Source organism: Elephantulus edwardii, unplaced genomic scaffold, assembly GCF_000299155.1.
Source record: "Elephantulus edwardii isolate Elephantulus edwardi_28Jun2011 unplaced genomic scaffold, EleEdw1.0 scaffold00122, whole genome shotgun sequence".
Taxonomy (NCBI): Eukaryota; Metazoa; Chordata; class Mammalia; order Macroscelidea; family Macroscelididae; genus Elephantulus; species Elephantulus edwardii.
The window spans coordinates 2,804,139-2,817,228 of NW_006399872.1; the positions used below are offsets into that span (position 1 = coordinate 2,804,139).

General features: G+C 37.2%; 1 protein-coding gene across 1 annotated transcript in view; it reads right to left on the bottom strand.

Moving 5' to 3' along the window:
* Nucleotides 1-13,090, bottom strand: part of LOC102851991 (alcohol dehydrogenase E chain-like) — a 23,255-nt gene that overhangs the window by 3,051 nt on the left and 7,114 nt on the right. The window contains exons 2-6 of the mRNA XM_006893106.1: nt 9,052-9,153; nt 8,352-8,490; nt 6,413-6,500; nt 6,084-6,303; nt 3,230-3,490 (exon numbers count right to left, since the gene is read on the bottom strand). Of these exons, the coding sequence (XP_006893168.1) occupies nt 3,230-3,490; nt 6,084-6,303; nt 6,413-6,500; nt 8,352-8,490; nt 9,052-9,153 (810 nt within the window). The remainder of the gene's footprint in view (nt 1-3,229; nt 3,491-6,083; nt 6,304-6,412; nt 6,501-8,351; nt 8,491-9,051; nt 9,154-13,090) is intronic.

Below are 13,090 nucleotides of genomic sequence, written 5' to 3' on the forward strand. Positions count from 1 at the left end.
ATTTCTCCTTGTCTGCCTCACTCTGGGAACTCCACTGAAACCTGTTCAGCATGAGTAACCCTGCCAGCATTTTAAATATCAGTGGAATAACTTCCAGCATCACAACAACTTCAAAAATCAAAACAGAAAACTGAGAGACAAATGCAGTACTCATAAGAGCAATCAGTAAACAAGCAATCGTAAACACATCTGAGCTACAAAATAAATAGCAACAAGCAAAATGAGGAGAAACAATTGTAAACTAAATAATAATAATAATAAATAATAGAAACATGGAATGTACAAAGTATGTTTCTTGAAAAACTGGAAGTTGAAAACATTGATAGAATAAATAAATGACAACATTTTAGGCAATAATGAATAGAAACGGACAGGCATTGTCCACTATGAATCACGCAATTATGTGATCTATTTTGCCAAGAATGAAAAATTATGGAATAAAAATTATGTTGCATTCATAATAAACCCCTCCAAATCAACAAAAAGTAAAGCATTTCAAGATGTATGCTGAGTCCAACACTCTAAGTGATAGAATACTATCCATATGTATATAAAGATGACCTATTAATACAATTTTTATTCAAATATACACAATGACAATTAAAGCGAAAGATGAGCAAACTGAGGAATTCTACCAACTGTTGCAGTAAGAACTTGACCAAACATGTAATAAAGACCCTTTAATAAAAATTGTTGACTGGAATGAAAAAGTTGGAAACAAAGAAAAAGAAATGGTAGTTGGAAATTACAGACTTGGTGATGGATATGAGGCTGGAGATAGAATGAATTTTGTACAGTCAATGATTTATTCATCACAAATATCTTAAAAAACACAAACTTTTTTGTTCATACATGGAGCACAGCTGGTGGAAAAGAATCATTGAGAAGTTCAGTATTAGTAGAAGAAACAAGGCAAGATGCTGATTGTAGAAGACTATCATTCATGTGCAAGTTGAAAATGAAGCTGAGGAAAATGAAAACAAGTCTACAAGAAACACCATATGACCTTTAGTTTATTCTAAGTGATTTTAAAAGCCATCTCAAGAATAGGTTTGAGGCATTGAACACTAATGTTCAATTAATGATGGGTTGTGAGATGAAATTAAGGATATCATCCATTTTGTTGTTGTTATGTGCGGTCGAGTAGCTTGCAACTCATAGCGACCCTATGTACAACAGCCCTAAACTCTGCTCTGTCCTGTGCCACTTGCACTGCCTCTGACACACCCATCCTGATTACCCCAGTCACTGAATCAATCCACCTCATAGAGGGCCATCCCCTCCTGCACTGTCCCTCCAACCTCCCCAGCATGATGTTCTTCTCAAGGACCGGTCTCTTCTTACAACATGTCCAAAGTATGTTAGAAAGAGCCTCAGAATCTTGCCTCCGAAGTGCCACCCGGTTTAACCCTTTCTAGGATGAATCTGTTTGTTTTCCCAGCAGTCCATGGTATTCTCAATACTCTTCTCCAGCACCACAGCTCAAAGGCATCAATTCTCCTTCTATTCTCCTTGGTCATTGTCCAACTCTCTGATGCATAACAAGTGATTGTGAAGACCATGGCATGTATCAGACGCACCTTAGTCTCCAGAGAGACACCATTGCTCTTCAGTACTTTGGAGAGGTCCCTAACAGCAGACTTTCCCATGGCAATGTGCCTTTTAATTTCCTGGCTGCTGGTGCCAAGACTGTTGACTGTGGAGCCAAGCAAACTAAAGCTGTGTACAATCTCAATCTCTTCACCATCCATCCTGATGCTGCCAATTGGTCCAGTGGTGAGAACCTCTGTCTTCTTGACATTGAGCCTCAATCCATATTGGAGGCTGCAGTCCTTGACCCTCTGCAGCAGGTGCTTCAGGTCCTCTTCAGTTTCAGCAATCAGGGTTTTGTCATCTGCATAACGCAGATTGTTGATAGATCTTCCACCAATCTTGACCCCACATTTCTCCTCATAGAGCCCAGCCTCCCGGATCATCCAATAAGAAAGCAAAATATCATTACAAATACAGGGAAGGAAGTAAAAACACCAAAATAGATTTTAGAAGAGACTCTGAAAATTAATTAGAGGGTTAAAAAGCCTAAATAAAGCAAAGAAATACTGAAGTGAAAGAACTGAACAGAAGATATAAAAAGGCAGCTCAATAAGATAATGCAAATTATTATAATGAAATGTGCAAAGAACTGGAGTTAGAAAAAATGAAAAAGGAAGACTCACCTGTCATTTCTCAAGCTAAAAGTGCTGAGAAGCAAATCCAAGTTTGTTTCACTAATTGAGCTTCACTATTGAAGGATACTATAAACAAATTCTTGAATGACCCAGAAAGAATGAGAAGAAGAGGAAGAGAATACAGAGTTATTGCACCAAAAAAATTGACTGGTACAGATCTGTTTCATGAAGTAGAGCATGATCAGACCCAATGATAATAAAGGAAGATGTTTAAGCTGCACTGAATATTGACAAAAATAAGACTCTAAGAGTTGAAAGTATACCAACTGACATTCTCCAACTAACAGGAGCAATCCTGGATGTACTCATCAGTCTGTGTTAAGAAATTTAAATGAGAGTGACCCAGCCACTGGCTGGAAGATATTAATATTTTTTTTTACATTCCCAAAAGAAGGGATCTAACAAAATGTGGAAATTATTGAGCAATATCATATGCAAATAAAATCTTGCTGAATATTATTGAAAAATGAGTAGAATAGCACATCAGTTGAGAACTTCCAGAAGTTTAATCTGGATTTAGAAGAGACTGTGGCACCTGGGATATCACTGTTGATGTCAAATGGATCTTGGCTGAAAGTAGAGAATATCAGAAGGATGTCTACATATGGTCTAGTAACTAAACACATTTAACTGTGTGGATCGTAATACATTAGGGCTAACATCGATAAGATAGGATTTCTGGCACTCTTAATTATGCTCATAGGTAATCTATACCTAGACCAATCCTTGGAGAAGGACATCATGCTCAGAAAGGTGGAGGGACAGCACAGGAGAGTAAGACCCAGGATGAGATAGATTGATGCAGTAACTAGGGCAATGGGAGTAGGTGTGTTGGAGTCTGGCTCAGGACAGGGCAGGATTCACAGCTGTTGTACATAGGGTCGCTATGAGTTTCAGGCAACTCCATGGCACCTAATAACAACAACAATGCTAATATTTTGCAACCTAAAGACAGATTTCATATTGCAGAAACACATCTCAATGCATGTCATAGTACATACCATGGTGTCAAATTGACCAACAGCTTCAAATGAAAAGTCTACCCCTCCACCACTCATTTCTGTCAGCACTTCGTGGATGGGTTTCTTGAAATCCTGTGGGTTGAGGCACTCAGTGGCCCCCACTTCTTTGGCCTTTGCAAATTTGTCTTTGTTGATATCCACGCCAATGATCCTGGCGGCTCCAGCTAACTTACAGCCCATGATTACACACAGGCCAATTCCTCCAAGGCCAAACACGACACAGGTGGAGCCTTTAGTGACCTGAATTTTTAGAAAACACAAAAATGCATCAGTATTGAATATTACTAAGAGCTTTGGACTTTGTCTATTATGGAGAGCTACTTGAAATCTCATGATCAACCTGCTGTCAAACTTCATTTAGCTTCAGTTGGTTCATGTTTGAATTGAAGAGATTAACACAGATCAGGAACTCTCAGCCTCTTTGTACACTAGAGTCCCTTGTTGTTGTTGTTACGTGCTGTTGAGTACAACTCATAGGGACTCTATGGACAACAGATCTGAGGCCTCGCCTATAGTGTGCCCTCAGCATCTCTAATCTACTTAAACCCCTTGCTGAAGTCCACATTTCCAACCATGATGTCCCTCTTCAAGGAATATCTTCTCCTAGTAACACACTCAAAGTACAAGAGCCAAAATTTCACTAACTTAACTCTGGCTTTTTCCAAGACATGCGTGTTTGTTCTCTTGGTAGTCCATGGGATATTAATTATTCTTCCTCAACACAACACAAGGATTAAAATGTTCTGGTGCTCATTCACTTGGAACCTCGCTGTAAGTATTTTCTAAAATTTCCCATGGGATTCAAGTGGGAAGACCAGGATGGGAACCAGGGGACTAAAAGATTTTTGAACACTAAATGGTTTTGAAGAGGATCTTAGAAGCTCAATTCCAAAGGCATCCCATTTAAGTTCATTGTGAATACAGGAAAAATACTACTTTTGGGATATAGAATGAGTGAAAATATTATTCAAGAACCTTGAAAAATATAATATCAATAAATAAATCTTTAGCATATCAATTTTGAGAGCAATAGGTTGCATAATGAGGGCAGAAATTACCTGTGAAACATGGAAATTTTTCTCAGCTTAAAGGAAAATGTAATAATTCGGAAGATTCAACAGATAACTTGAATATAATGCAGCTTGAGACATTGGTCATAAAAGGTATCTCTTCTGCTTTGTAAACTGTTAGTAAATAATACTTTAATGGACATTTGACCTGCATCCTAATAATGAATAAAATTATTATTATGATTTCTTCTTTTGCTCTGTGTTCACTTCAACTACTTACTAAAATAGATGACACAAGTGCTGTTAGTGTTGAAATCACAGATATTTGGAAAAGATGCTCTCTAAAGTGTTAAAATTGACTCCTGACTGCTAATAAACATAATTTTCTTTAATCAGCCTTCAGTGTAGGTAAAAGGCTCCCATTATTGTAGCTAGGTAAGGCTATTCCTTGGAAAGGGACATCATGCTTGGAAAGATGAACAGTCAATGAAAAGATGAAGACCTCATTGAGATGGATTGACACAGTGACTTCAGCAATGGGATTGAGTGTCTGAGATGATAAAGATAGTATTGGAAAGGGTGGGGTGGGGTTCATGTTTGCTGTTCAGAAGGTCACTTTGAGTTGTACTCGATGATATCTAACAACAACATCCCTAGTAACTTCATTGCAAGATTCTTTTAAGAAAACATATTCAGTTATTTGTTCATTCTTCAGATGTTATTAAGCACCAGGGAATATAATAGCACCATTATTTACTCAGAAAAAATGAGATATTTTTATTAAAAATATGAGGAACTCTGTAATACTATTTAATATTGAGAAAGAGTTTTGAGAAAAGAAATATTGAACTAGGAAAAGCTGTTGTCAGGAACATCTCTAGAGTGCTGAAGAGCAATGATGTCCTTCTAGAGACTAAGGTGTGCCTACACCAGGTCATGATATTCACAATTACTTGCTATGTATCAAAGAGCTGGACCATGAACAAAGATGACAGGGAAGAATTGACATGTTTGAGCTGTGGCACTAGAGAAGAGTATTGAACAAACAGGTCTGTCATTGAGAGAGTGAAACCAAGCTGTTCCTTGAAGGTAAGGATTCTGTCTCACATACTTTGTGCATGTGGCCAAGGTGGAGGGACAGAGCAAGAGAGTAAGACCCAGGATGAGATGGGTTGACACAATAACTGGGGTTATGAAGGTAAGTGTATCAGAGGCAGTGAGATTGGCTCAGGATAGAGCAGGGTTTTGAGCTATTGTGCATAGCGTCATTAAGGGTAGAAGTTGACTCAATACCACATAACAGCAACCATTAACTAGGAGCTTTAAGACTTATGCTTTTGGGGCACAATTTTATATTATAATTAAGGCAAAGAGGTAATATTGGTGGCGTCTGATCACTAGGGAGGCATGTACATTTTCATGGCAGGGATATGAGACATAGCAGTAAAGTCCTCAAAATAGAGTACAATAAATTCTCCACTGAAGCATTGTTTTCTTCCAAGGAGACCATAATGTGCTTGGCTAGGTGTCAGCAGAAGGGAAAACAAGACAAGCAAGGTTTTAGAATTTTCTTATTAGAAGCAGCTCACCATATAGACTACTCAACTATGCTAAGCAGGTTAGTTTCTAGGACATCCTCTCAGTTTCTTACACGATCCTTTTTCTTTCTATACAGTACACATTTTATGCATCAGTGTTATTATGGTAAAAGGGGGAAGTTATTAAAGTCTATGGGGAATGATGCCTGATTTCTGTGAGAAAATATTTCTCTTTTGATTCCTGACAATATAAGCATTATTTTGATTTCCTGTTGTGCTTCTTACCTTGGCAACTTGGACAGCAGATCCATACCCAGTAGAAAATGCACAGGCCATGAGGCAGACTTTCTCCAGAGGTGCAGCTTCATTGATTTTGACCACTGAGATCTCATCCACCACTGTGTACTCAGTGAAGGCCCCAATGCCAAAGCTGTGATAGATGGACTTCCCTCTGCAAGTGAACCTGGTGGTGCCATCCTGCATGGTCCCTTGATACACAGTTGTGCTGCACAGTGCAACAGAGACAGGCAAGGCATAGGTTGGGGCATAACACTTGTTCCCATTGTGTCAGAATAACAGTATAACAGATGTGTTAAGAACTATCAGAAACTTACTTATATTTTGAGCAGATATTGCCTTCTGGGCGTTTACAAACTGTGCATTTTCCACACTGGGGAGCATAGAATGGAATGACTTTATCACCTGGATGGGAGTAAAACAATTTATTCTTAAATTTCTACCCAAAGAATAACAGAGAATGTACTTAAACTTGGGGATATTTATGTAAAGAGGCATGCATCTTAGGGAGTTTTGAGGAAGGATATCAGAGAAGTATAGAAGTAGAGAGTTTCCCTCAGTCAGACGGGGTCCCGAGACACTTCTGGAAGAACCATCATGATGACCGACCAAGGAGAACCCCAAGTCCAGTTCAAATTCGTGTTGGTGGGTGATGGTGGTACTGGAAAAAACAACGTTCGTGAAACATCATCTGACTGGTGAATTCGAGAAGTATGTAGCCACCTTGGGTGTGGAGGTCCATCCTCTCTTGTTCCACACCAACAGAGGACTGATGAAATTCAATGTGTGGGATACAGCTGGCCAGGAATAATTTGGAGGACTGAGGGATGGCTATTATATCCAAGCCCAGTGTGCCATTATAATGTATGATGTAACATTGAGAGTTGCCTACAAGAACATGCCTAACTGGCATAGAGATCTGGTTCAAGTATGTGAAAACATCCCAGTTGTGTTATGTGGCAATAAAGTGGACATTAAGGACAGGAAAGTTAAGGCAAAAGCCATTGTTTTCTACCGAAAGAAGAATCTTCAGTACTATGATATTTCTGCCCAAAGTAACTACAACTTTGAAAAGCCTTTCCTTTGGCTTGCTAGAAAACAATTGGAGACCCTAACTTGGAGATTACTGTCATGCCTGCTCTTGTCCCACCAGAAGTTGTCATGGACCCAGCTTTGGCAGCACAATATGAGCATGATTTAGAGATTGTGCAGACAACTGCTCTCCCAGATGAGGATGATGATCTGTGAGAGAACGAAGCTGGAGCCCAGCGTCAGAAGTCTAGTTATATAGGCAACTGTCCTGTGGTGTCAGTGGTGCCGCATGTTTGCCACTCTTGTATATAGCTAAGCAGAACATGGACTAATCTTTGGGATGCTGAAGGAGAGATGAATGGGCTTAGGAGTGAGTGTGGCAGTTAAAAAACACCCTTCATTTTTGGATCTGCATATTTAGCTATTTTGGAAAACAGTTTTCTTCTTGAGTTTCAAATACAAGACTGCTACAGTCAAATAACAATATTCTGTGGCAAAATATTGTTTGTTACTGTCATTCCTATTCTTTTCGTTTAGAACCAGAATAAAGTTGTATTTCATATATATATATATATATATATGAATAAAAGAAGTAGAGAATCAGTAATCAGTGAAGGAGAGGATCCATCAAGGATATGGATTGACACAGGGACTTCAACAGTGACCTAGAGGAAAACAGAGTTTGTGAGGACAGCACAAGATCAGTTAAGTATTTTATCTGTTGTACATAGGGTTTATAGGAATCAAAATCAGCTTCATGGCACCTAACTACAACCATAACAACAATAAAAATTTTTGTCAAGTGTCCTAAGAAGTAGAATTCCATCACCACTATGCCATTGGTCACTACCTGTCAACCTGTTTTCACTTTGAGTTTATTTTTAAATTTAATTTATTTTCTTGTGATTTTAATGATCATGATGATTTCCAAAGAAGAAATGCATGGTGTCCTTCTCCAGTGCCTGACTTCTCTGGATAAAATCATGTCCCTAAACATCAAGTAGTGATTAATAAAGTATTCTTGGTGTAGAGAACACATGAGTGCCTGAAAACAAATTTCTGTGTGCATGAAGGAAGTCAAGCAAGTAGAGAGGAAATAAACTTATGCTTCCGATGTGATCTCTCAGTCTTTCATCTCTGATTGCATTGGTTTCCTCATCCAGGTGAGTGAGTCTTGTGGGCCTGAACTAAGTAAGATGTTTTCTCTGAGTCTGAATTCTGCACCTGGTTTGATTGTAGTCACTCCTTCTCCAATGCTCTCCACAATGCCACCTGCTTCATGGCCTACTATTACAGGAAGAGGCATGGGCACTTTTCCATCAACCACACTGTTATCAGAGCCACAGATTCCTATTGCCACCACCTGTAGGGTAAAAGGTCAATGAGTCAATTAATAAAAGATTATAGCCCTCAGCTGAACTTATTGGTCAGAATTCTTTGATAATAAAGTTTTGCTATCTACTCTCTTTTCAAGTCCATATATTTAATTTTTGAGATTTTTTTCAGACATAAACTCTTTCCTTTCTTGCATAATCTATTCTAGTTTAATCTGTGATAGCCTTATTCTTGAAATAAGGTATCTTAGACAATGTACAAGAATTGATGATTAGAACCCAGATACTAATCACTTAATTACTTGCTATCTGTCAAATGCTAATGGATTTTAAAATCTTGATAATGTGTTTTTCCCTTTCTTTCCTTATATAAACATATAAATTAATTTTACTAAAATTATGCATTACATGTTCTTTGGTTGGTTTTAAAATTTAGCAATATAGGCCATTCGTATCTTTCATAACTTATTATCTTTGATCATATTATTTTTACATAAAGCACCTTTTAATTGATTTAAAAAATATTTCCATTATTTTTCCTGTGACATTTTTAAACAAAAAATTTAAGGAATAAAGATATAATATTTCACCTTAAAACGAATTTCATTGGCTTTCGGGGGTGCAACCTCCACCTCCTCAATGGAAAAGGGTTTTTTTAACTCCCATAGCACAGCTGCTTTGCATTTTATTACCTGAAAAATTGGACAAAATTCCCATCACTTTCAAAATCAAGTATGTTCTCTTTCATTTAGTAAATGCAGTATATAAGACTCTGTCATGTAAAAATATCTACTACTTAGAGATGAACATTCTCATATTCATCAAAGACTTTTTAAATAAAAAAATTGTATAAAACAACTGCCTCTCTGCTCAACACTGTTCACGTCCTGATGCTGCCCATGCATTAGACCAATCATACCAATTCACTAGACCAGATTAACTGATCTTAGGGAGACCAGATTTGCCACTGCTACTTTGCTACCCTGTGCCAGGAGCACCAACACAACAGGTATAGCTATTTCCTTTCTGAACAGCACCTTGGTACCCCTGACCTATCTCAGAGCCAGTACTTGAGCTGAGGACCCACTGGATTTAACCTAGGTTTCAAACAGATACCTGGCTGAGAAGGTTGCTAATTCACAGGCCATCTCTGTTCTCAGCTGAATTATGTCTTTCCTAAGTCAAAGATTAAAGAGAAATTCAGGCAAGTGAGCTGCCCTTCCTTCCTCTGGAACAGCAAGTTCCTGAGCCAAGGTTATTCTCAGACCAAGGCCCTTGGCATGAAAAACTCTACACAGCAATGACATGGAAGAAGCAGACTACCTCTCATCCTACATAAAATCAAAACAAGATGTAACCCAAAAAACTGATCAAAACATAGAATCAATGGATTTCTTGAAGCCAGAATGTCTGATGGGACTTTTTGACACAGAATTCAAAAGAATAATGAGTGAGAATTTTCAATGGGTAAATTAGAAAAACATGAAGAATTACAGGGCTCTGCAAGCAAAATTCCAGAGGAACTTAAAAAAAAAAAACCCCAACCAACCAAACAAATCCAAAATAATTCAAGACAATGAAGATAAAGCAAACAAGGCATTAGAGGTTCTGGAAAAACAAGAAACCTCAATCGAGACTGTGAGGACCAATGTTTCAGATGCTGTCTACATGTTGGTGGGACATATGAACAGAGATGAAAAGTTGGAACACAGAATCAGCAAAATAGAAGATAGACTTCTCACCACTGATCTGCTAGAATAAAAAGCAGAATTAAAAATGAAGGAAAAAGAAGAAAGCATAAGAATAATGTGGGACACCATTGAAAGAATAACATGCACATATTTGGAATCCCAGAACAAGAAGAAGAAAGTAAAGACACTGAAAAAGTTGTGGAAGAATTATTAGATGAAAACTTTCCAGGCATAATGAAGAATGAGAGAACGCATATACAAGAATCTGAGTGAACTCCTTACGGAATAGACTTCAAAAGTAAAACACCAAGGCATATCATAGTCAAATTTTCTAGAACTGAAGATAAGGAGAGAATTCTGAAAGCAACTAGGGAGAAATGAAGAGAAATCTATAAGGGAGAGCAAATAAAATTAAGTGCTGATTTCTCAGCAGAAACCATGTGAGCAAGAAGACAGTGGAATGACATATATCAAACACTCAAAGAATACAAGTGTTAACCAAGAACACTGTACCCAGAAAAACTGTCTGTTAATTATGATGGAGAGATCAGGATATTCTCAGAAAGGCAGAACCTAAGTGAACTTTTAAAAACAAGATCAGTGTTGGAGGAAATACTGAGGGAAGTACTTCTTACAGAAATGTTATAGAAAGCAGGATGGCCCAAACTAATGAGAAGCAACACCAAAAAGAATTCAATAAAATGATAGCAATAAAACTTTGCCTCTCAAAATTACACTGAATGTGAATGGTTTAAATGCACCAGTGAAGAGAAAAAGAGTTGTCAATTGGATAAAAGCACTCCAAAAACTCATCAATATTCTGTCTACGAGAGACACACCTGAAAAATGAAGATAAAGGAAGACTAAAAAGAAAAGTGGAATAAATATACCAAGCAAATGGTAACCAGAAAAAAGTAAGAGCAGCAATATTAATCTCTGATAAAATAGATTTCAGCATAAAAACCATTACAATGAACAGGGAAGGTCTCTATGTAATGCTTAAAGGGTCAATAGAACAGGAGGACATAATCATAATAAATATCTATGCACCAAATGATAGAGCTCCAAAATATACAAAGCAAGCATTAACAGAACTGAAAAAGAAATACATACCGCCACAATGGCAGTAGGAGACTTCAGTACACCACTCTCAAGTAAAATGTGTATGAGGATCTAAGGTGGGGAGGGTAGGAACATAAGGGTGATGATAGGTGGGGGTCATGATAATCGTTTTTGCACAATTTGCTGGGTGGAGGGAGCACTGGGTTAAGGAAATGGGAAAGATCTGGCATGAAAAAACAATGTATAAAAAAAAAGAAAAGAAAACACAATGTATATGAACTTTGTAATTAAACTAGTATAAAATAAAAAGTTCTTTTTAAAAAAATGATAAGGAAAAGATAGAACTACCAATTAACTTTGTAAAGATGTGGAAGAATTAAACAACACAATAAAGCAGATCAATTTCATAGATATATACAGGCCAATGCACCCCAAAGAAGCTCAGAATACCTTCTGCAATATGCATGGAACATTCTCCAGAATAGATCAGAATTTAGGTTAAAAAGCAAGCACCCATAAATTAAAAAAACCAGAAATAATACAAAGCATGTTCTTAGATCACAATGCTACAAAATTAGAAATTAATAGCAAGGAGGAAAAAACTCCATACATTTGGAAGCTCAACAACACTCTGCTTGAACATGAGTAGGTAATAGAAGAAATAAAAAATGAAATAAAAAAGGTTCTTGAAACAGATGACAATGAAAACACAACTTACCAAAACCTCTGAGAAACAGCCAAAGTAGTAGAGAACAATTTATAGCAATAAGCAATCACATCAAAAGGGAAGGAAACACTCTAATTGATTCTTTAAACCAATATAGTAAAGAAAATTGAAAAAGAACAATAAGAAAAATTGACACCTTCTATTAAAAAACAAACAAACAACAAACGAACAAAACAAAACAACCAATTAAGGCAGAAATAAACGAAACAAAACAGAAAGACAATTGAAACCATAAACAAGACTAGGGGTTGATTCTTTAAAAAGGTCAATACAATTGATAAACCACTATCAAAAGTAACAAAGAATAAGAAAGAAAAGACACAAATAATCCAATTAAGAGATGAAAGGGGCAATGTTACAACAGAATCACTTAAATGAAAACATTAACAATAGAATATTATGGAAAATTATACTCAAGCATATACTCAAAAAGGGAGCTCTGGTTGCCTAGTGGCAAGAAGCTGTGCTGCAATCCTGAAGGCATGATATTTGAGCGACAAGCTGCTCTGCTGGAGAAACAATACTTCTAACTACCTTTGTAAACCCACTGGAGGGTCAGCTGTGGATTGATTCCAACTCTATAGTACACCACAACAACATATTCACACAAATATGAAAATATTGAGGAAATGGACAAATACTCAGAAACTCACAACCTACCTAAACTGATGGAGACAGAAATAGAACACCTGAATAGTCCCATTACAAAAGAAGAAATTAAGCAAGTAATAAAACAACTACAAACAAACAAACAAACAAACAAACAAGCCCTGGACCAGCTAGTTTTACTAGCGAATTTTATCAAACAGTTAGAGAATAACTGTCACCAATTCTACATATAGTGTTTCAGAAAATAGAAAAAGATGTAATTTTCCCAGACTCATTCTATGAAGCAAACATATTCTCCATACCAAAGTCAGGTAAAGACACCACCAAAAAATAGAAAACTATAGGCCGACATCTCTCATGAACACAGATGCAAAAATACTCAATAAAATCCTGGCCAGTAGAATCCAACAACGTTGTTGTTGTTGTTAAGTGCTGTCAAGTTGTAGGTGACTCAGAGCCACCCTATGAACGAAAGCCCTGGACAACTGTATACATTTTGTTCTTTCTCCAGGTTCATAGGGTTTCCAGAGGCAAGCTATT